This window comes from Brassica napus, chromosome C5, assembly GCF_020379485.1.
Source record: "Brassica napus cultivar Da-Ae chromosome C5, Da-Ae, whole genome shotgun sequence".
Classification (NCBI taxonomy): Eukaryota; Viridiplantae; Streptophyta; class Magnoliopsida; order Brassicales; family Brassicaceae; genus Brassica; species Brassica napus.
Window position 1 is genome coordinate 19,418 of NC_063448.1, and position 22,883 is coordinate 42,300.

Genomic DNA, 22,883 nt, shown 5'->3' on the forward strand with positions numbered 1-22,883 from the left:
AGTGTGCCGTATACTCTGCACTCGGAGCATTACTGTTACTGTTGGACTGTTATTGTTGGACTCGAAGACTGATCGAGCAGAGCAGGATATTGCTACAGCAGTTACGACAAGAGTATATATACGTATATTGCTACGTATATTGCGCGATATTCATTAGTAAAAATATTTGTAAATATATAAATCAGCAATATAGAAAGATTTGCAGTTGAGAAACAAACAATGTCCAATACTTACAACACTGATCCATATCATACCCGTGGGTGTAACTTTGCAAACTAACATCCGAAAATACAAAAGCTTATACATGATACATACAGACATATAGATACAAATCCGCCAGCAGAATTATCTCATTGTTGGTGGCGGAGAAGGAGGCGTTCCAATTGGTGGAGCTGAGCCTTCAAGGCAGCGTGGTCTTGTCGCATCCTCTGCAACCTATCCTCAACCATAATCATCTCCTCCCTCAGGAAATGCATTCTCTTCTCCAACCATCCAACACTCTCCCCAATTCCACTCTTGTCGTAGCTGCTGTAGTATTCACTACCCATTTGCACTTGCTCCGGTCCTCTCTTCAGAAGCACCACTATCGTCACCTGTGTCCACACTTTCCACTTATCAGCATCTTCTCTTTATCTCTCTCACACCACACCAATTTTTAATTTATAAATTAGAAAACAAACACTGCATTTACTTTCGTTTTTTTTTTTATAATTACCTGCATAAGTAGGATCACTGCAAACGCTATTACTAAAGCCTGCTTTGTCGAGCTTTGCCTCTTCACAAATGATGTCACATTCATTAATGATTCCCTTAAAATATTCACTACCCCTCCTCCTCTTCCTCTTGCTATCTCCACCCTCTGCTCTTCACATTCAGATACTCTTTCTTCGCTTGCTGAGCTCACGGCACCATCCTCACTCAACTTGATACCTGTGTCAGAATAAATTGTCAGCCAGCTTTCTACTTGGGGTAAAAAGCTTATCTTAATCATCCCTCAGCACAACAAACCTTCTTGGTTCTCCAGCTTCTTCTGTTTCAACAGTTCATGTGCCTCCAAGTATAATCATAAAAATAAAACAAAAACTAGTTTAGGAGCCTGAATAAACTGAAAAAAAATAACAATGCCAGACGCAATGGCTACATAAGTACCATTCTTATCCATGCTGCATAAGCCTCTCTACACTCTTCCAAAGTTGACTGCACTATTTTTCCTGCAAAAGCTCATAAACGCATCAATCATAAGAGGTCAGATCCAACAACCATGAATACACTGAGTTCCGAGAGAAGCATATAATACACGGTGAAATCGTTCAAGGACAAACCAAAGAGTACATGATGCTAAACAAACCTTTCCACACTGTTCTCTTAGAGAAGGCCAAATTGACATAAACATCCAGTATAGAACCTTCTATCGAGTCTTTGCAATCTCTTTTCACATCCCAGACCCCCTGGATTAAGGCAAAGGTAACATATTCACCTCTAACGCAAATCAATCAGCACTATATGTAAAATTTCTTCGTACCTCTACCGTAAAGTAATCTGCATAAGGCACATCGGTGATCTCTTGCGATGTTTCAATAACCAAATGGCTAGCAAAATAATGACAATATCAGACAACAGAAAATATGTATGTATTTGCACGATCATTAAAAGTGATTCTCTTCTAAACAGAGCCGCGATTCTAACACTACCTATCTCTGTACATCCGAAATTTCTGTGACTCCTGGCAGCCACCAAACTTTGCACCTTTGAGAGAAATCAAAAGGTCATGCATACCCATATTTGATATACAATGTAACTGAATCTATCCAAAAGGATATAAAAAATATTACCAAAATATATTTTTATCGGATGCTGAAATGAGACATTGCGAGTGTGTCCAAGCTTTTCATGAGGTTCCCAAGAGCTACACCTAAACTCTGCAAACAAAAATTTCTCTTTTGATTATTAAAAAAATACCCCGGCAGAGAGAGAAATGTACGAATACAATAACACAAGCAGCAAAATGATTCCATCACTTATCGCTCTACCTTTATCTCCACAATTTTTATGGAAAGATTCAACAAAACTGACAGCCGCATCTGAAAAAAACAATCTAAAGAACTCTTCTACTGGAATCTGCAAACATAAAGAAAACTCTGTTTAAATACATATGAAACTTCTGGTTTCAGTTAATGCTTAGATTCTCATAAATTTGACTGACAATGATTACATAATATATTATCTTATCCCATAGGTCAAAAAAAATGTGACATTACCGGAAATTTTGCCTCTGCTACCTTTGTAAAATCAGATGATACTGCATGCAAGGAACATAAAAAATGAGTGGTGAGTTCGAATGACAACAAGAAAAGAGGTCGCAGTAACCAAAAAAAGATAGATGAGAGATCATGCATCAACGAAAAACTAGATCAGCAGGAAATAGGGTCTCCATATTATGTGCAAGGTGCGACGAAATGAGAACTGATGTAACTTGTTAAGTACCATCAAGAGGCAAAAAAAAAAAAAGCTAAGCTACCCCATTCCGATAGGCCCAATACAGTGAAACCATTATGAGACGGTTTATCCATTGACCATTTAAATTTCAAACAAAGTCAGTTCAGGTCAAAAAAGCAAGCTAAAAGATAGACACATACAAACATACACCTCGAAACAGAATGAAGAAAATTATGGCTGTCCAACTTAAGTGGACCAGCACTTCTTTCTAAAATTAGGAGAAACCCAAGCGTTTGCATTCTTAATACTATCTACCAACACTTGGACATGATCCAAGCAAAAAAAAAAAAAACCGTTGAGCTTACTGAAAACACTAGCATTCAGATATTTAAACAGTTGAAATGAAAATGATAACCAAAGACGTTGCCAGACAAAATTAAAATAAAAGCGAGGAAGGACTTTAACTACATTTTGGTGCATTTAAGTCTTCAGGCTTGGAGTTCAAGATATTGGTTGAAGAAGAGGCCACACTATCTACAAGTGGTTCTGTGTGCCGCTGAAGATTTACAGATGAAGGTGAAACGCCATTTTGAGTAATAACAGGAACGCTGGAACTGCCTGAAAGACGAGGTGTTTCATCCCTGTGAAGTGAAGGATAGTGAGGCATGAAGCAGTTAGTTAGTAACAGCAACCAGGCAAACCATATAGAAGAAACAAAGTACCTTGATGGGGAATCAAGCTCACTGGCCAAATCCAAAGTACTCTGAACAACTCCATCGTTTACCTGGTTGTTGGACTCAGAAAAAGAATCCTGAACAGTTAAGGTGAGGAAGATGAGAATAAAGAAACAACAAGCAGCAGTGTATTTGCCAAGGGTTGTTTGGGAACCTGAATCTGGGCTTGGGATTTGACAGCACAACCATATTCAACCCATCCATCATGGATAAGCTTGAAAGCTTCATCACGGGAAAGAAAGGATGCAAAAAAGTACTGAAAGAGGAAAAATCAAATCAGGGAGAGGGGAAACAAGGAAAAGGGAGTAGAGAGGAGATGATAATGATCCTACCTTCTTGCCTCCAGCTAAAATCTCAATGGCATTGGGGAAAATACCAGCAGTCTTTGCTCGTTTAACACAAGAGATATCCGCAAATGGAATAATTTTCTGCAACACGAAAAGAGAAGCACGGTAAAGGAAACAAACAGTGAGGAAATGAATGAATGATGGAGAAGGGAGTACCTTGGTCTCATAGCCAAAGATGTTAGAGTAAAAGCAGATATAATGAATGAAGAGGTACATATGACCCTGCAAAAAAAGAAAGAAAGGTGAGAGGAATAGTGTTGAGAAAACATCAAGGAGATAAATACTTTACCTGGAGAAGAATACTCTCTTGACAAGCACAGTTGAAATCTTGAACAAGGACCTACACACATACATAAAATAAGAAAGCATTCCATTGGTCAACTAAGAGAGGCAAGCAAACAAATACGTACTTCGTCAGCTGGGAGCCGAAATAATTGCCGATACTCTTCACTCCTCGATATGACTTCAGACTTCAGGTCCAAAAAAAAAAAAAAAAAAAAAAAAAAAATACAGATCAGAAGAAGACAAGACATACTCAATTCAATCAAATTGATCAGATCAGCACCTGATTTTCACCACCACGACTAGGGCTTGGAGAAGAGGTGCGATCAGGTGAGCCGCTAGAGCGCGATCCGTCGGGGGACGATGGTGAGGGATCGGAAACGACCACCTCCGGAGAAGCAGATGCAGATGCAGATGCAGATGCAGATCCGTCCATGTTCATGACCGTCTCCGGAGTAGAAAGCATCGCCATGAATGAGACTAAAAAGGATGTTATGTTGTTGATGCCAAAGAGGAAGTGTGCTCAGTTTGGCGGTCGTTGGGTGCGGCGTACGTCGTCAACGTCAACGGCACATTTTAGTCAAAACACCTCCCCCAATTGGGCTTAATGGCCCATCCTTTACTCACCCATTTGGTGGCCCACAGGTCTGCCAAACTTGCTAATTATATTTACTATTTTTTGTTCTCTTGTCTATGCTTGGATACATAACGTAGTAGTAGTAGGTTTATCCTAATTTTTGCCTTTTAATTAGTCTCATCTTAACAATGCATCATTGCAGCTTGAAGGAACCACACATTCTGTCTGCCTGGATGTGCTACGGTTGTTTGCCCATGGCACCTGGGGTGACTACAAATGTACCAACCTTTTTTTAATTCTTTCAATACAGCTTCCTGCCTGCCACACTTTCTTATTTTATTTTTTTGTTTACTAGGCAATGCCTAGCCGTATGTATCCCTCAGTTGTCTCCTCACCAAATTCTGAAGCTAAAGCAGCTCACTCTGCTTACCCTTGCCGAGTCCAACAAGGTATCACTTCTCTGTCTTCTCTTCTCGTTTCCACTTGTATCTCACTCTGCTTGTCTTATTCATAGGTGCTGCCTTATCATACTCTGATGGTCGAGTTAGATGTCACCAATGTTCGTCAACTCGAGGACTTTCTTATTAATGCATGCATGTACGCTGTGAGTGTCTTCTTCCTTTTCCCTTTCCGTGTGTAATCTCTTTTTTTTGTTTGCCACCATGAAGCCGGCGGTATTTGCACATACCAACCTACTCAAACATGATACTGACTTTGTTAACATCTTCCAGGGTATAGTTAGAGGAAAACTGGATCAGTTGAAGAGATGCTTCGAGGTGTGTTGTCATTCTCCTATATTGTGCTTATTGTTTTAACTTACGGATGGATGCCTCTATGAGAGTGTCATATATATTGGAAACGTGCAGGTTCCATTTGCTGCTGGTAGGTATCTAAGGCCAGGACAACTAGGGGATATGTTACACGCATTCTCAAACTGGTAGTTTCTTTAATCTAGCTTCTTCTCCCCCTTTGGCTCCCAGGATTTGTATTTAAAAGGACTCGTACAGGATGTTAGAAAACCTGACAATAATGATAATCCTCCTGTTCAGTTCTATGTGAAGTGTCCTTTTCTCATGAAACAGTTTTGCCTTGCTTTAATTTTTGAAACTCTTTATGTGTAGGTTGAACACATCAGAAAATCTTCTCTGTTCAATTTAAGACAAGTTAAAATGGGCGGACAAATGGACAAAAAACATCGCAAGGAAGCAGGAGAAGGAGTGGAAGAAGTGAAGAGGTCTCTGTCCATGAAGGTCAGTGATACATGCCTTAGACCATCTTTATCCGGGTCTTTAATGAGGGGGTTTAAGCTAAATGATAGATAAAAAAAAAAAAGAAAAAGGGAAATTAGAATTAGCGACGTCTCTTAATTAGGCTTGAGAAGAGACGCCTCTTGATGCCACGTGTTGGTCTGATAAACAGTTTGGGAGAAGAAAACGATGGGGTGAGTAAATCAGTTTCAAAGCGTGGGCAAAATTCTCGTGTGCTCTCGTCGTCTCGGTGAAGCAAATCTCCGGTCCTCTCCTCCTCTACGACGATCGTGTGTATCGGTGGGTCTCCTCCTCAAGGACGAATCAAATCGTTGGTGGTTCTCCTCCTCGACCAAATATCGAATCGACTGTTGCTCTCCTCCTCGACGACGACGAATCAAATCGTCGGTGGCTCTTCTCATCGACGAGGAATCAAATCATCGGTGGCTTTTGTCGAGGAGGAAGCATTCGTATGTTGCTGGTCCTCAAATCGAAAGGTTAAGATATCTTAATTTTTTTTTCCAATCCTTCAATTAGCTCAATCGAATCGAAAGGAAAGCTTGATGCATGTGTTGTTCTTGTTTGTCTAGATTAAGACCTCAAAAGAAACAGAGATGGTGTGATTGAGGAGCATGACTTGCAAGTGAAGCGTTTAGAAGACAATATAACACAATTAATCAGACTTGTGTTGTTGCTTCCTCAGGCATTGCCTTTAGCGGTAATACAAACAAAAACCCATCTCAAGAATCAAGCTTTGTGTTCTTTTCTTGATTTACGATTTGTTCATATTCAGAGAAAATCTTTTGAGGTCTTAATATTTATTTTCGTTAGGTTGGTTGGTATCATGATCAGGATTTTTGACATTGAACATTGCACATGTTATAGATTTTTGACATTGAACATTGCACAATTGTTGATATAAATCCTTTAATTCTATCTGAAATGTTTCTGTCTTTTGGTCTTAATATAGATGGATCAGGAGAGAAGAAGAAGGTTCGTCATCAACAAGGACGAGAAAAGCAATACAGGTAACACATTTGTCTTTGGTTAGGTTTGAATTCCGGTAATAAATGATGGTGGTTAGTGTTAGATTAGGTTAGGTTTGAATTCCCGTAATAAATGATGCTGGTTAGTGTTAGATTAGGATTGAATTCTCGGTAATAAATAGATAGAATTCGATGTTCATATTGTAGATAGATGTCAACTCTTTGTGATGAATGTTGTAGATATGTGTCATGTCTTTGTGGTTGCTCATCTCTTCAATTTATTGAACACATCTCTTTCTCCTATTTCTTATCATCTCGGTAACACTCCTCTTTTCTTCCTTCTCCTCTTTCTTATCATTCTGTCATAACATTGCTCTCCTCCTCATTTCATTGCTCTTCCTTCTCTTCCTTCTCCTCTTTCGGCAAAATTGGCTCGTATGGATTCTAATCCATATAACAAACACAACTCAACTTTTGTTCACCTTCTTAACAGTCAACAAGAGGTTGTGTTTGGTATTGGAGAAGATTCAAACTTTGCTGACACTCCTTCGGAGCGTATCCAACGAAGGACATGGACTCCTACAGATGACGTTGTGCTGATAAGCTCCTGGTTAAATACAAGTAAAGATCCTGTCGTCGGCAACGAGCAAAGATCAGGTGCATTCTGGAAATGAATTGCAGCCTATTTTGCTGCCAGTCCGAAGATCGCGCCTACTGAACACAAAGAAGCCAGTCAGTGTAAGCAACGGTGGCACAAGATCGATGATCTTGTTGGGAAGTTTTGTGGCGCGTATGAAGCTGCTGCCAGAGAGAGAAGCAGTGGGCAAAACGAGAACGATGTTCTGAAGCTAGCTCACGAGATATTCTTCAACAACCACACCAAAAAATTCACCTTAGAACATGCATGGAAAGAGCTTAGGAACGATCAGAAATGGTGTGAACTGTCCAGTTCTAAAACCGATAGAAGTTCCAAAAAGAGGAAGTGCGACGACGGTTCACAATCAGTAACTTCTCACGCCTCTGCTTCTGGTGAACCTGAAGAAGCTACCACTCGGCCCCCTGGTGTTAAGGCAGCAAAGGGGTATGGTAAGCAGGAGAAGGCAGAGGGCAAGACAGTGGCGGGGTTTGGGAGTATGTGGAGAATCAGGAAGGAGGATATGGCCATGAAAGAAAGGCTGTCAAAGATGAAGTTACTTGATAGTTTACTTGCAAAAAATGAACCTCTTGCTGACTATGAAGAAGCTCTGAAGAAGAAGCTCATTAATGAGCTCTTGTTGTCTAATTAATGAGCTGTGAAGAAGAAGCTTTGTCTGATTAATCTCAGTTTATGTTGTTTAAGTTCAAGTCCAAGTCTAAGTCTAGGTCGTCTATGTTACTTGTTGTTCTTGTTATGTCTCTGTTACTTGTTGTTCTTGTTATGTCTGATTATTAATCTCAGTTTATGTTGTATCAAGATGTTTGTGTTCGTATAATGATGAAGAAGTTTATTTTGTGTTTGTCTTTTTATCATCACTTGTGTCCTGTCTCCGAAGAAGTTTATTTGTGTTTCATGTCTTCGTTAATGATGAATCTTAATGCTTAACTTTGTGTTTCAGGTCAGAGTGGAGAATTGGGAGTGGAGACAAACTTGGCATCTTGTGTAGTCATGTTGTCACGGACTTGCGTCATCTTGTCATCTTGTCACGGACTTGCGTTTGATCTCTCTTGTTTGAGAACTGAGAGTGGAAAGAGACCTTGGCATCTTGTGTAGTCATGTCATCTTGTCATGGACTTGTGCAGAAACCTTGGCATCACCCTGTTGTTTTTTCCTGGTTGTAGTATCAGGTCTTGTTTTTAAGTATCAGGTCTTATGTTGTAGTTTCATGTCACGGACTTTTGTAAGCAAAGTGTAAGAAAGTTTTATAAATGGGCGTGTATTCAAGATTGTAGAATGCAAGTTCTTTCTTCTTATCTCACAAAACGTTCCCTCTCACTTTCATTGCCTCTCACAAAACGTTCCATTTCTAAGCTATTTCTTCCATCTCAAGATATTTCTTCCATCTCAAAACGTTCCATCTAATAAATCGATTCAAAATATTTATCAGTTCAAAAGTTCCATCTCAAGCTATTTCTTCCCCAACAAGTTTTTTAAAAAAAAAACATCTCATGGCATCTTCTTCCCATAACAATTTTGAGGGAGTAGATGATGAAACTTTTGATCAATATTTTGATCAATATTTTGATCAACAATTTGATCAAACTTTCGTAAATCTTTGCGTTGGTCAAGAAGATGCATCCAAGAGACGGAAAAAACGAGTTTATATCGAGAGAAATCGTGAACAAGGCCACGCACGGTTATGGAATGATTATTTCAGTGATACTCCAACATATCCTGAAAATTTTTTCCGACGCCGTTTTAGAATGAACAAGCCATTGTTCATGCGTATTGTTGATCGTCTCTCCACTGAAGTTCAATACTTTCAGCAAAAGGAAGATGGTCTTGGAAGGCTTGGTCTCTCTGCACTCCAAAAATGTACAGCAGCTATTCGTGTCTTGGCGTATGGTCATGCGGCTGATACGGTCGACGAATACATCCGGCTCGGTGAAACTACAACTCGGTTATGTGTGGAAAATTTTGTGGAAGGAATAATAAATTTATTCGGCGATGAGTACCTAAGAAGACCAACCCCCGCTGATCTTCAACGTCTACTTAATATTGGAGAGTATCGTGGATTTCCCGGGATGATAGGAAGCATCGATTGTATGCATTGGGAGTGGAAGAATTGTCCCACCGCTTGGAAAGGACAATATTCTCGTGGTTCGGGTAAACCAACAATCGTTTTAGAGGCGGTTGCTTCATATGATCTCTGGATATGGCACGCGTTTTTTGGACCTCCAGGTACCTTAAACGATATCAATGTTTTTGATCGCTCCCCTGTTTTTGATGACATAATAAAGGGTCAAGCTCCACAAGTCACTTACTATGTTAATGGAAGAGAGTATCATTTGGCTTACTATCTCACCGATGTTATTTATCCAAAATGGGCAACATTTATCCAATCAATTTCACTACCACAAGGACCGAAAGCACAATTATTTGCTCAACGTCAAGAAGCTGTCCGAAAAGATGTCGAGCGTGCTTTTGGAGTCTTGCAAGCTCGCTTTGCCATTGTTAAAAATCCAACACTTTTTTTGGGATAAAGTCAAAATCGGAAAGATTATGAGAGCATGTATCATACTCCATAATATGATAGTAGAAGACGAACGAGATGGATACACTCAATTTGATGTTTCCGAGTTCCAACAAGGAGAAGACAACGGAAGTTCACATGTGGATCTCACATATTCTACAGATATGCCTACAAATATCGCCAATATGATGGGAGTTCGAACTAGAATTCGTGATAGACACATGCATCAACAACTGAAAGATGATTTGGTTGAACATGTATGGTTTAAATTTGGACGTGATGAAGACAACAACTGAACTCCGATGCTTCTTTCAAATTATTATCGTTTATTTTCCTAATCTTTGTTTTTATGTTTTTATTTAAAAATCTATGTTTAAAATGTTATCTTTTAATATGTTTTACTTAATAAAAAAATGTTAAGTTTAATAAAAAAAATGTTTAATGATTTTTTTTTTAAGATCCCTAAATTAAGAACCTTGCAATGGACCACTAAAATGTGTGGGTTTCTTAACCTTGTCTCTTATTTCACTTTTTGTTATTAAATGCATTAAAAAGTAATAAGAACCCCTAATATGAGTCTTTGCAATAATCATGCTCTTAGAGCATAATTATCCCATGATCCTTAAGTGGGTTTCTTAATGATTATTTAATATTTTAAATGTATTTAAGTGGGGTTAAGAACTCTAGTTAAGAAATTTCCATTTTGAACGGTCCAATGGGAGTTTCTGAATTAGAGGTTCTTAAAAAAAAAAAAAAATTTAGATAAAATTTATTTATTAAATAAAACATATTAAAAGATAACATTTAAAATATTGATATAAAAAACATAAAAATAAAGATTAGTAGAATAATCGAGAATAATTTGAAAAAAACATTCTGAACTCAGTTGTTGTCTTCATCACATCCAAAATTACTCCATAAATGTTCAATCAAATCAGCTTTGAGCTGTTGATGTATTTGTCTATCACGAATTCTAATTCGAACACCCATCATATTGGCGATATTTGAAGGGATATCTGTAGAATACGTGAGATCGACATGTGAAGTTCCGGTGTCTTCGTCACGTCGAAATTTACGCCATATATATTCAACCAAATCAGCTTTCAGTTGTTGATTGTCTATCACGAATTTTTGTTTGAACAAACATCATATTGACGATATTTAAAGGTATTTCAACAATAAACCAAAATAATTATAATTTAAAATAAAATAATTTAAAATTAAATCGAAAATTGTTTTATTAGTAAAAATAAAATAAATTTATTTATTTATTAATTAAAAGTGGTTTACAAATACATTCTGGTTACAAAACTAAACCATAAATTAAAAAATAAAATCAAACCATCCCAATTTTAGGTATACACTAAACCAAAAAAAAAAAATCTAAACCTAAAAAAAAAAAGACACGCTGCCTTCAGGCACCACGTCACCATCTTCCTTCACCACCCGAAACAGGAAGATTGACTGGTATGGCCACGGCGTCTTCTTATTCTTTTGATCCTCACCGGCGGAGTCTCTGATTCGTCATGGGTTCACTTCCGGCGATTCTGCTCACGACCACGGACCAGCATCTATGCTCACGATCTACCAAAAACAAAAAAAAAAATTAGATTCAACAGAGACATAGAAACAGAGAAATGGAGATCCATCTAAGAGAAACCAATTGAACAAACAATTGCAGGTTACGAAAGCCATCAGATAAGACAAGAGAAGAAAAAGAATAACAGAAAAATTAAGGGCTGAGTGACACGTTTGCTATTTAAAAACTTAAGGATCGGTTATCAAAGACCCACATTAAGGATCGATTATTACAATTTCATTTAGTTTTCATTTAATTAAATGTTGTTATTTGTTTAAAAACCCTCCTAAGAAACTGCAATAATCATGGTCTTAGGGCTTCACTATTCCCTACTAAATATATAATAGCCCTGTTCTTTAGGTTGTCGCAGCGTTAGCGTCAAGCGGCGATAATTTAAACGTCATCGATTGATAAATATAGCAGTAAAGAATTAAAAGAAGATCGCTGTGTTTATTTTACAGAGTGTTGCCGCTGAATATAGTGACGCTGAATAAAACAGCGTTCATCGGAATTGCCTTCGACGTCAAACGCGGGTGTCACCGCCATTTATTCTCCGCATCCTTAAGCCTCAAGAAACTTACAATTAGGCATTGTTTTGAAGGATTGACGCTGACGCTGCGATCCTTTACCGAACAGGGCTAATGTAACTAATTAGTCTTTAGTTAGACTCTGTGTTAGTAACCCTGAGTTAGAGTCCGGGTAGCTTTTCTCTCTGATATTTTCAGATAAATATAAAGTGGGTTTTATCGAGAGTACATGCTACGTATTATTATGAAGTTGTTTATAAACAAAAACAATGTGGTAAATTTTAGACACGTGTTAGAGAACGGACTAAACTTTGGTGCACTTATCCTTGTTACGAATACAGTGAGTCAGTTGCAATGTCCTTTTTTTGGTTGGTGACTGGAGTGAAACAAAGTCTGTGCTTTTGATAAATAATGAAATGTTAGTGAACTGGTTCGTGTAGAAAGAACAAAACTATGGAAAATTCTCGAAGTTAGATTGGGAAGGGTGGTACTGGTGGTGGATGTAGTCTAACTTACATTGTGGGCAGGGGGATGTTGACAGCAAAGGACATAAAGAGATGTTTGGGGAACTAAGCGGAGTGATGGACTGTGAAGAAGATGGGATCCGACCAAAGAGGTAACTGTTGGTCTGACAAAGTATGAGATGATCTGAAACAAACTAGAAAGGAGATGATAACATACACTCGTCTTTGGAATGCAGGAGAAGGCATCCGATACGAAGGTAGAGGAGCCCCCCCCCCCCCCTACTCAGAGTTTATTATCTCATCTACCTTTCGCATTCGGGATTGCTTTGTAGTTTTTTTTTTTTTCATGATTGCTTTGTATACCTTGCTAGCTTTGGGCCTTGAGGATAAAACATGAGTACAAAGTTTCCAATATATATAAAAGAAAAGAGTGAGTAGAGTCATCTTCCCCACTGTTTGTACAATGGAAAAAAGAATTTATCTTGCCTCACTCAAGATGACCAATTTCTCCCTCAAACTTAACAGACTTTGAGGTCCACACACCAACTGATCAGTGGATGGTGACCACCAATTTCGTTTACTAGTTGCAGTGTGTGTAGTAAGAGCGGCTTGGTCAATTTGATTCATCTATTTGTGATATTTTCTTCTTTCGGATCTTCTTCATGTTTGTTAATTAATTAAGCTGTTATGTATTTTGAGATTGTGTACATGTATTTCGTTCTTGATATTGCCAAACAAGTAAATCACGACGACTCTTTAAGACAAGGATGAATTAAATTAATTATGACAAAAAATCGTTAGCTATACTATATCGACGCCTATAAATTAAGCTGCCTTTCAACATGTAAGGACAGCCATAGGTGATCTTTCGCCCACACAAAAAAAAATAGATACCGTTTACTTTTTCAAATGGTGACTATAAGTCTTATACGTGTATTAGTATAGCTCTCTAGCACAGCGAAGCGAACGGCTTTACGCTTATATAATTTGATGCTCGTAATTGGTATGTGAATCGAATGAATATAATTAGCAACTTTAACCAATAATAACTAGTCAGCGGTTAAGACCAATCACCTCTAGCGAGCTTTAACCATGAATCAGGTGCAGTAGCGTTATGATTGTTGCCACCATCATCGCTCCCCACTCTCATGACCGTTGGATCAACGGAATACTCTTGGCAAGCTAAGTTGAGATCTAGAGATGGTTGTTCTAGCATCTGAGATCTTGCGGCAAAAGAAGAATCATGTAGTGGCGTCATAAGAAAATAAGTGGAAGGTGTTAACCAGTGACATCTCTTGTGGCCTCCCAAGGCTTGTCCCGATGAAAATACGCGATGGCAGATGGTGCATTCGTGGGCGTTGGATCTTTTTCTTGTAATAATATTATTGTGATCGGCCGCTGTTGCTTTATCTTCTTCCTCCTCTTCTTCTTCTTCATCATCTTCTTCTTTGTATTCATCTTCATCTTCATCTTCATCTTCTTCTTCTTCTTCTTTATCTTGAGTGGCAAAACAACCCTTCACTTTCTTGTGGCTTGCCCTGTGTCCACCCAATGCCTGATGCGACGTAAACACCTTTTTGCAAGCTTTGCATTGGAAAGATTGTGAGGTCTTTTGTTTTTTGATAGTTTTACCCTTGCCATGTCCATGCTTGTTGTGATGGCCACCACTATTATAATGATCCCCCGAATTGGATAACAAGACAAGACAGTTGGCAAGCTCTTCGTCTTGGTTTGGAGACAAGTTAATTAGATGATTCGATCTCTCCCTCTTCCATGAGGGACGTGACATGTTGCCCTCGTCATGTTGTCCACGACTGCTGAACATGACAAAATCAATGCATGATAAGTTCATGGCTTTTTTGATGCAAGTGTTTTGGTGCGGGCGTGTGAATTAAAAAAAGGTGGAAGCCTTGTTTTTAGTAGAAGCAATGGGTTTCGTCTCTTCTTGTTTGTGTGGTTCCAAGTGGATGAGTCTTTCCGCTACTGACACGTGCTGCTGCTTTTGACCTTTTCTAAACATTCCTTCCTAATCACATGCCATTTAGTATTATTAATATATATGTGTTTTTCTTTTTCTTTCTCTTCCTAACAACGCTTATTACATGCTGTTACTTATTCGAATCAAATTAAACAACAGTTAAGTATAATATGTTTGTGGCTCTTAGTATGTCTATTCGTCTTTCTTTTTCATAATATTTCCATATTTGAAAATTAGGGAGAGGTGAGGCTGCGGATGAGAAGGCCTTCGAAGGTGATTCCAGGTCCGAAATAGGAAATAAGCCAAGTCCCCACTCTTGTGCTGCGTTGCCTTTCTTCTTCAGCTCGTCTCTCGCATTCTCCATCACATACAGTATGGTGTTGCTGCCTGAGGGACATGTATGAACTTTACCATTCACACAAAATTGAAAATGGAGAAATTCGAATTCTAAACACATGGGAGAACATAAGGGCCTGCTGCCCAAACTCTTTATACATATACTACTCCAAGCCCGATCAAGAAGCTTTTAAGATGATGGTAGCACTTGTTGTAGTCCACATCAATCATCTTACAACTTTCCAACAGCTTCTAAGGCGTTTCTCAGAAGAAAGACTGCTCTCTGTGAATAGAAGTCTTGATTACAGCGACCGGCCGAGAATAGCTCCAAACCTTTCGTCAGGTTTAGGATCAGTCCAAGATATAAAACCAACTGAAACCCATTATAAATAATTAACTGGACTTTCGTAATTTGTTCCGGCTCATATAACAATGAAGCTCAAATAATAAGATTGACCCGCACTATGTACTATACTATACTAGTACTAGTAATAATTCTACAAGAACCTCCTCACCCCCCCCCCCCCCCCCCCCCCCCCCCCTTCCTTCTGTTTTATTTCGTTTTCTTCTTTACACCTATTTCACCATTTTTTAATTGACCTATTTCACCTCTCTTCTTCTTCTTCTTTTTTTCCTATTTCACCATTTCACTCGTAATAAATATAATGAATTTCTTCTTTTAGCCAGTGTTCCAGTTAAGATTTGCTTATTTTATGGACATAGCATGTGAGTTTACACACAGGAGCTTAATTAGTTTAATTTAATAGGAGCTTTAGACATATTATTTGTCTTAGGCAATCATATATGTCTACTGCTCCAGTTATGGCACAAGCTAAGTGTATAAATGACATTGTATTTATAATGTATTATCAGCTAGCTAGGATCTTGACATTACTTGATACTGAAGAAAATTAGTATTAGAGAAATGTTCCTAACTGCGCACATGATTATAATTATGTAAACGGTAATCTGAGGGCATATTATCTGTATACTGGGAAGAGAGCAAAGTGGGGAGAAGAAGTTCATGACTCATGAGTAAGTGCAATAAGTGGTTGCTCAATTAAGAGATGTTGACAAGGCAACACGTTTGGTGTAGCATTATCCTCCTCCTTTTCTTCGTCTTTTTCTCTATTCTTATGCAACCTTTCTTAATTTCGATTCTTTCTTTTATTTGGCCATGAAAAAAAAAAGTCGTTTCACCTTTTTCACTCATAATAATATGTTAGAGTTCTTTGTTTACCCTGCATTAATAATGGATATAATGAATTATTGATTTTAGCGTTTAGTTTTTACAGAAATTAAGTCGTTGACTTACACACCACAATACTATATATATATATACACATACACATACATAAGTATAATGACACCTCGTAAAAGTGTTCAGCAAAAAGTACAGAGAAAAAAGCGGCGAAAGGTAAATCGAACTCTCGAGCACCGGCGTTCGGTCTCTCCGGTCATCGTCGGTTGCATCTCTTCCCTCTCATCCTTTTATTTTTGTTTTCCTTCTCCTCTTCCTTGTCGGCGTCAATATTTATGGTGTCTTTGGTTGGGGCTTGTTCGGCGTTGGAACCCAAAATCTACTCCGGGAGAGCTAGATTCAGCGGTCTAGGGCTCCTCTCTAGAGCATCGACGAGGCATCTTTGGTTGTAGGGTAAGGAAGTCGGCTTTTATGGTTGTTGACCGTGTCAGATCTCGTTTTCCTCTTTGTAGATCTTGTCTCCGGTTGTTTCGATGTCGGCGCGTGAGGCTTGGAAACATGCTCTACCCTCTGTTTCCTCTCTGGGACAAGCAGTAGTGGCCATAGTGGACGGGTGTGTGAGGCTTAGCAGCGGATGTGGCTTGGCGTCTTGCTTGGGCTTGGGAGTGCTTCATTGGAGTCAACTCCGGTGGTTGTTGATCTTTGATGGTCAGAGCCTTTTCGAGCTCAACCTTAGTTTTGAGAAGAACGGAAGGAGATAGATGTATATCGGAGCGAATGTTTTATTGTTGGTCGATTGCCGCCAATTTGATCGTGATAGTCCTGGATTTGGAGTGGTTATTATCCACTTACCGGCTGCGTGAATAAGACGTGTTCGGAAAACTTTTATAGGCTTCGCCGTGGGGTGATGATGCATATGAGGCGCGTGGAGAGCCCACTCAAGGTCCAATGGCGAGTCTTAGTTGGGATTGAAAGGTGTTTACATCGACGGTTAAGGATTCTAACCTCTCTCGATTCAGTTTATGTGTTGGTGATGTTTGTGTGCTTCCAGTCTATCTCGTTGCTCTTCTCAAGTTGTGTTAAATGTTGATGAGTTCTAGTTAGGTAAGCTCGTGTTGAGTGCAAGGTTGAGCACTCCTTTCCTGATGTTTTCTTTTCCGGCCTCTCGGCATCTTTTTTCTTCTTTGTCTTTGTTAGTTTTAGGGGTTTGTGTTATGTTCAACTTTTGGCTCTGGGTGGTACATGTTATCTCGCTGGCTCTTGGCTCTCTAAGGGTAGGCAATATTTCTAACGTCCTTGTGTAAAATGATGTTTGATCTAATCTTAATCTACCAGATGACAAAAAAAAAAGTATAATGACACCCTTTTTGCTGTCAGTCAGCGGTAGTGCATAGAATGATTGGGAATTTTCAAACCGACACCTTACTATGTTGTGTACCACCACCAAGGTAAATAGTTAGATTGGTTTTAAACGCTTCGTTAATTTAGTTTTGATCTTATAGAAATTACTATATTCTTTTCTTTCTGTACAAGCAAAAATTAGGAAATCAATTGTCTCGGATAGGCCTAGATAAAAAATTAGATCTGAAAAAAATTAAACCGAAATAATTAGAACTGGATTAAAGCTCTTAAATATTAAAACGGTTTCTATATTTTTATATTTGGAATAATGAATGGAAACTGAACGGATACTCAAATTTATAAAAATGTTAATTATGTATATATAACATAACCAAAAATATATATCTACATAATTTAAAATGTATCAAATGTATCAAATGTATCTAAAAATATTTGAAAAATAAACTAATTATCAAAAAGTATTAGAATTCCCGATTTTTTTTTAAAAAAGTGTCTTGATATTTATCTGAAATTGTCCAATTAATCCTATCGGAACTAAAAATTTACCAGTTCTTATATAAATTTTCTAGTCATTTACCTACACACTATTATATTTGAACTCATATAAACCAAATTGATAACCAAAATGTCCATGCTTAATTTAAGAGCTTCTGCAACACTATATACCAAGGAAAAAAACCAGCGAGGCATAAACTTTTTTTTTTTTGAACACAGCGAGGCATAAACATTATTCCAACAACTCTGGTAAGAAAGATATAATTGACGTTTGTATTTCATTAATCCAAAAAAATTAAGGTAAGAGTTTTTATTTTTGGAATAAGAAAGAAAAAACAGAAGAGGAAGGATAATTGACAGTCAAACCCTCTTTAAGTTTCTCTCTCCTTTTGATCTGTCTTCTCTCCTTAATCCGACACAGAGGAAGGATTGAGATGAAACCTCAACCGGAGCTTCTATCAAATTCAACTCCGGTCAGCAAGCTTGATTCTGGGAAGCGGTGATTCTTTCTATACCGCTATCGCCAGCTTTCGTTTCTGGGAAACGGTGGCTCTAACAGCACCGGTTTTACCGGCTTTCGTCTCCGGGAAAGCAGTGGCTCTGATAGCACCGTCCTTTCGCCGGCTTCTTCTCCGGTTTGATCTGGAATCAGTTCTCGATCTACGCTTTTGGTCTCTTTGTCCAATCGACTCTCGATCTGAAAATCTTTGTTGATTTTTTTGGATCGATCGTAGATGATTGATGTATTTCAAAGCGTACATCGATGTTTCAAAATCTATAGTTTCAACGGTTTTCGGCTCCAAGATGGAGTTTTGGTCGCACTTTTTCCCAGATTCTGGGGGAAGATCACTACAAGAAAACACAGTTTTAGCAAGGAAATTTAACGAGGAAAACTATTCCTCGTGAAATTACGATGACTTAACGATGAAATTGCGAGGAAATAAAGTTTCCTCGTAATGGCCTTGTAAAATACCGAGTAAAGCTTTTCCTCGTAGAATCGTCGTAAGTTGACGTGGTTTTTCCGAGAAAAATGTGTTTCGTCGCAAATTCGTCGTAAGTTTAGCATGATTTTTACGAGGAAATACCTTACGAGGAAAGAACGAGAAATCCACCAACTTAACACGTTTTTTTTGCCACCAACCTAATTTTTCGTCGTAAATTCCTAGCAAAATTCAACTACCAGATTCGAAAATTTTCTATATATATGGAGGTTTGAACATAATTTTAAGCACACCAACAAGAAAAAAAACGTGAAAAAATGTCGGGCTTGGGAAATATTTTCGAGTTGCGGAGGTGGATGTATATGCATAGAGATGCTAACGGGAGAGTGACGAAAGAATATCTTGCTGGGTTGGAGCGTTTTATGCATCAAGCAGATTCTACACCGCTCGCCCAAGAAAGCGGTAAAATATTCTGTCCTTGTAGGAAATGTAACAATTCAAAGTTGGCAAATCGTGAAAATGTTTGGAAGCATTTAGTAAATAGAGGTTTCACGCCAAATTATTATATCTGGTTTCAACATGGAGAAGGTTATAGTTATGATCAGAATGAAGCTAGTAGTAGTAATAGCAACTTTCAAGAAGAACCGGTTGATCATCAATTGCATAATGCACATAGTTACCATCAGGAGGATCAGCCGATGGTAGATTATGATAGGGTTCATGATATGGTAACTGATGCATTCGTAGCTCATGATGATGAAGATGAAGAACCTAACATAGATTCAAAAAAGTTTTATGAAATGTTAGATGCGGCAAATCAACCACTTTACAGTGGTTGTAGAGAAGGTCTCTCTAAATTGTCATTGGCTGCTAGAATGATGAATATTAAAACTGATCACAATCTACCTGAAAGTTGCATGAACGAATGGGCAGATTTATTTAAAGAGTATTTGCCGGAAGACAATGAGTCTGCTGATTCTTATTATGAGATTCAGAAACTGGTTTATAGTCTTGGGTTGCCTTCGGAGATGATAGATGTTTGCATCGACAACTGCATGATCTACTGGGGAGATGATGAGAAGTTGGAAGAATGTCGATTCTGCAAGAAACCACGATTCAAGCCGCAAGGAAGGGGACGTAATAGGGTACCGTACCAAAGGATGTGGTACCTACCAATTACAGATAGATTGAAAAGATTGTACCAATCGGAGCAGACTGCTGGAAAGATGAGGTGGCATGCCGAGCATACTCAGACGGATGGTGAGATGACTCATCCATCAGATGCAAGAGCCTGGAAACATTTTAACAAAGTACATCCGAATTTCGCTAGCAATAGCCGGAATGTGTACCTCGGATTATGCACAGATGGATTTAGTCCATTTGGAATGTCAGGGAGACAATATTCATTGTGGCCTGTCTTTCTTACGCCATACAACCTGCCACCGGAGATGTGCATGCAACAGGAGTTTTTATTCTTGACCATATTAATACCCGGTCCGAAGCATCCAAAAAGGTCACTTGATGTTTTCCTACAACCACTGATAAAAGAGTTGAAGGATTTGTGGTCAACAGGGGTGAGGACGTATGACTGCTCAACGAAGAAGAATTTTACGATGCGAGCTATGCTTTTGTGGACCATAAGTGACTTTCCTGCCTATGGGATGTTGTCTGGATGGACTACACATGGGAGATTAGCTTGTCCATATTGTAATGGAACGACAGATGCATTTCAACTGAAGAATGGTAGAAAGACAAGTTGGTTCGATTGTCACCGTCGATTTCTTCCAGTTGGCCATCCGTACCGAAGAAACAAGAATTTGTTTAGGCACAAAAAGGTTGTGAGAGACACTCCTCCTCCATATCTAACTGGAGAACAAATTGAAGCGCAAATCGACTACTACGGAGCTAACGAAACAGTTCGCTGGGGTGGTAATTGGCATGTCCCTCGTAATATGCCTGATTCTTACGGTGTTCATCACAACTGGCACAAGAAGAGTATATTTTGGGAGTTACCATATTGGAAGGATCTTCTTCTGCGCCACAACCTTGATGTGATGCATATAGAGAAGAATTTCTTTGAGAACATCATGAATACAATATTGAATGTCCCAGGGAAGACAAAAGACAACATAAAATCGAGGTTGGACTTGCCGGATATTTGCTCAAGAAGTGAGTTACATATAAAAAGCAATGGCCAAGTTCCCGTTCCAATTTTTAGATTGTCTTCAGAAAAAAAGTCGGTTTTGTTCAATTGGGTGGCATCAGAAGTGAAGTTCCCTGATGGGTATGTTTCAAATCTTTCAAGATGTGTTGAAAAGGGTCAAAAGTTCTCCGGGATGAAGAGTCATGATTGTCATGTCTTTATGCAACGACTTCTGCCATTTGCATTTGCGGAGCTACTTCCAACAAACGTACATGAAGCACTTGCAGGTAGTTTACAATAGGACAATAATATTAAATTGGTTTAGTTTACAATAATAGTATTTGACTAACAATGTGTTTAATTGTTTTTGGAATAGGCATTGGAGCATTTTTCAGGGATTTGAGCACACGCACTCTTAAAGAAGAAGTCGTAGAACAGCTTCAGGAGAACATTCCTATCTTATTGTGCAACTTGGAGAAGATATTTCCTCCAGGCTTTTTTGACGTGATGGAGCATCTAGCTATCCACCTCCCATATGAGGCATTGCTTCGTGGACCGGTACATTACGGATGGATGTATCAGTACGAGCGAGCCATGAAATATTTGAAGGGAAAAGCAAAGAACCTCGCCAAAGTTGAAGGTTCTATAATTGCTGGAAGTTTGACAGAAGAAGTTTCTCACTTCACATCGTACTACTTTGCGTCAAAAGTACGTACCCGAAGAAGAGCTCCAAGAAGATATGATGATGGTGGCGTTGCGCCCACATATGCAGTTGTTGGTGTTCCAGAAATCTTTAGCCAGATTGGACGACTTGGTGGGAAATCAAAACAGGTTTGGTGGTCGAGTGAAGAAGACGCTCATAGTGCACACACCTATATTCTACTCAATTGCGAGGATCCATTGATGCGTTATTTTGAAAGGTAACTTAAATTGAGTATACATTATATAATTGAGAGAGATTAATTCATGTAAAATGTGAATTTACAGCATGTTTGTTTCACAAGTCAAAGAAACATTTCCTGGTATATCCACAAGTGACGTAGACAAAAGAAAAGATCAACACTTTGTTAAGTGGTTGAAGAATCAGGTATTAATCAAATACTTTTAAAATTTTCATACATGAATGATTTGTATTTCAACGTTCTTTTTATTTTTAAATAGGTTGATTATGACGACGATGCAGATTATCCTAAGTGGTTACACGAAGTAATTCAATCTCCACTTGTAAAGGTCACCACATCACAGATGTATTTCACACGAGGCTATACTTTTCACACATATGAGTATGGTAAACAGCGGGCAACCAGTAACTATGGAATTTGTGTGAAAGGAGAAACAGATTTCTACGGAATCTTGACGGAGATTATTGAAGTCGAATTCCCAGGGATATTGAAGCTAAAATGCGTCCTCTTCAAGTGTGAATGGTTCGACCCCGTCGTCAATAGAGGTGTTCGGTTGAACAAATTCGGTGTAGTAGATGTCAACGGTGGCCGGAGGTACAACAAATTCGAGCCCTTCATCTTAGCTTCACAAGCAGACCAAGTTAGCTTCCTTCCATACCCACGGATGAGAGAGTCGGGTATAAATTGGTTAGCCGTGATCAAAGTTACACCTCGAGGACGAATCATCGTAGGAGAAGAACCACCATTGCAAGAAGAACAAATAAATGAAGTTCATGAACCTGAACAAGAAATTGATGACATCCTTCTCATTGATCCGCATAATCACGAGTATGAAGATCTTACCGAAGATCCCACGGAGGAAGCTGTTGAAGACGAGTTTCATGTAAATGATGATGTTTCAAGTGATGACGAGAATGTCGATGAATCCGATTAATGTATTTCATATTTGTATGAGTTTGATTTATTATATATAATTAAAGATAATGGGAGTTTATTTATAAATAAGATATCGACATTAATTATAAGTAAAGGAATTGTGTTTTTATAATTTTCGGTTTGGATTAGAATGAATTGCTTGAGGTTAAAGGATAGAAGTGTTTGATATATGAAGTAGAAGATAAAGAAGATGTGGTTTGGGATTTGGGGTTTCGTTTTAGGGGTTTAGAGACAGTCGTC

The 22,883-nt window shown here is 38.5% G+C and overlaps 2 protein-coding genes and 1 pseudogene across 5 annotated transcripts; 1 reads left to right on the forward strand and 2 right to left on the reverse strand.

Moving 5' to 3' along the window:
* Positions 1 to 153: 153 nt before the first annotated feature.
* Positions 154 to 4,353, reverse strand: LOC106401166 (protein VASCULAR ASSOCIATED DEATH 1, chloroplastic-like). Of its 2 annotated transcripts, none has more exons than XM_013841623.3 (18): positions 4,083 to 4,353; positions 3,928 to 3,987; positions 3,807 to 3,857; positions 3,674 to 3,739; positions 3,503 to 3,598; positions 3,325 to 3,426; positions 3,159 to 3,220; positions 2,905 to 3,077; positions 2,259 to 2,299; positions 2,031 to 2,118; positions 1,833 to 1,919; positions 1,692 to 1,746; positions 1,523 to 1,589; positions 1,349 to 1,448; positions 1,150 to 1,211; positions 1,009 to 1,051; positions 716 to 930; positions 154 to 593 (listed from the first exon to the last, which is right to left on the reverse strand). In XM_013841623.3, exons 1-18 carry the CDS (start codon positions 4,269 to 4,271, stop codon positions 351 to 353), a joined length of 1,800 nt encoding a protein of 599 aa, XP_013697077.1. In that variant the 5' UTR covers positions 4,272 to 4,353; the 3' UTR covers positions 154 to 350. The 2 variants fall into 2 exon arrangements, with proteins under 2 accessions (XP_013697077.1, XP_013697076.1); XM_013841622.3 differs by having other exon boundaries at positions 3,159 to 3,247; positions 4,083 to 4,352.
* On the forward strand, positions 3,998 to 11,511 carry LOC125587639. 3 transcript variants are annotated; one of them, XM_048758486.1, is made up of 11 exons: positions 3,998 to 4,444; positions 4,579 to 4,654; positions 4,732 to 4,825; positions 4,891 to 4,980; positions 5,108 to 5,152; positions 5,243 to 5,313; positions 5,498 to 5,626; positions 5,796 to 6,120; positions 6,214 to 6,341; positions 6,594 to 6,651; positions 8,205 to 11,511. In XM_048758486.1, exon 11 carries the CDS (start codon positions 8,755 to 8,757, stop codon positions 9,787 to 9,789), a length of 1,035 nt encoding a protein of 344 aa, XP_048614443.1. In that variant the 5' UTR covers positions 3,998 to 4,444; positions 4,579 to 4,654; positions 4,732 to 4,825; positions 4,891 to 4,980; positions 5,108 to 5,152; positions 5,243 to 5,313; positions 5,498 to 5,626; positions 5,796 to 6,120; positions 6,214 to 6,341; positions 6,594 to 6,651; positions 8,205 to 8,754; the 3' UTR covers positions 9,790 to 11,511. The 3 variants fall into 3 exon arrangements, with proteins under 3 accessions (XP_048614443.1, XP_048614444.1, XP_048614445.1); XM_048758487.1 differs by lacking the exons at positions 5,796 to 6,120; positions 6,214 to 6,341; XM_048758488.1 differs by lacking the exons at positions 3,998 to 4,444; positions 4,579 to 4,654; positions 4,732 to 4,825; ... (3 more) ...; positions 5,498 to 5,626; positions 5,796 to 6,120 and having other exon boundaries at positions 6,137 to 6,341.
* A 1,295-nt stretch (positions 11,512 to 12,806) lies between these two features.
* On the reverse strand, positions 12,807 to 14,468 carry LOC106397939 (annotated as a pseudogene).
* Positions 14,469 to 22,883: the final 8,415 nt, after the last annotated feature.

What these genes read in the sequence shown, in the direction of transcription:
- LOC106401166 (XM_013841622.3), bottom strand. Translation starts at nt 4,271, where the DNA reads ATGGCGATGCTTTCTACTCCGGAGACGGTCATGAACATGGACGGATCT. An exon ending in AGACTTAAATGCACCAAAAT is followed by an intron (nt 2,300 to 2,904) that starts GTAGTTAAAGTC and finishes CCTTGCATGCAG; the next exon opens with TATCATCTGATTTTACAAAG. An exon ending in CAGATTACTTTACGGTAGAG is followed by an intron (nt 1,449 to 1,522) that starts GTACGAAGAAAT and finishes GCCTTAATCCAG; the next exon opens with GGGGTCTGGGATGTGAAAAG.
- LOC125587639 (XM_048758486.1), top strand. Translation starts at nt 8,755, where the DNA reads ATGGCATCTTCTTCCCATAACAATTTTGAGGGAGTAGATGATGAAACT.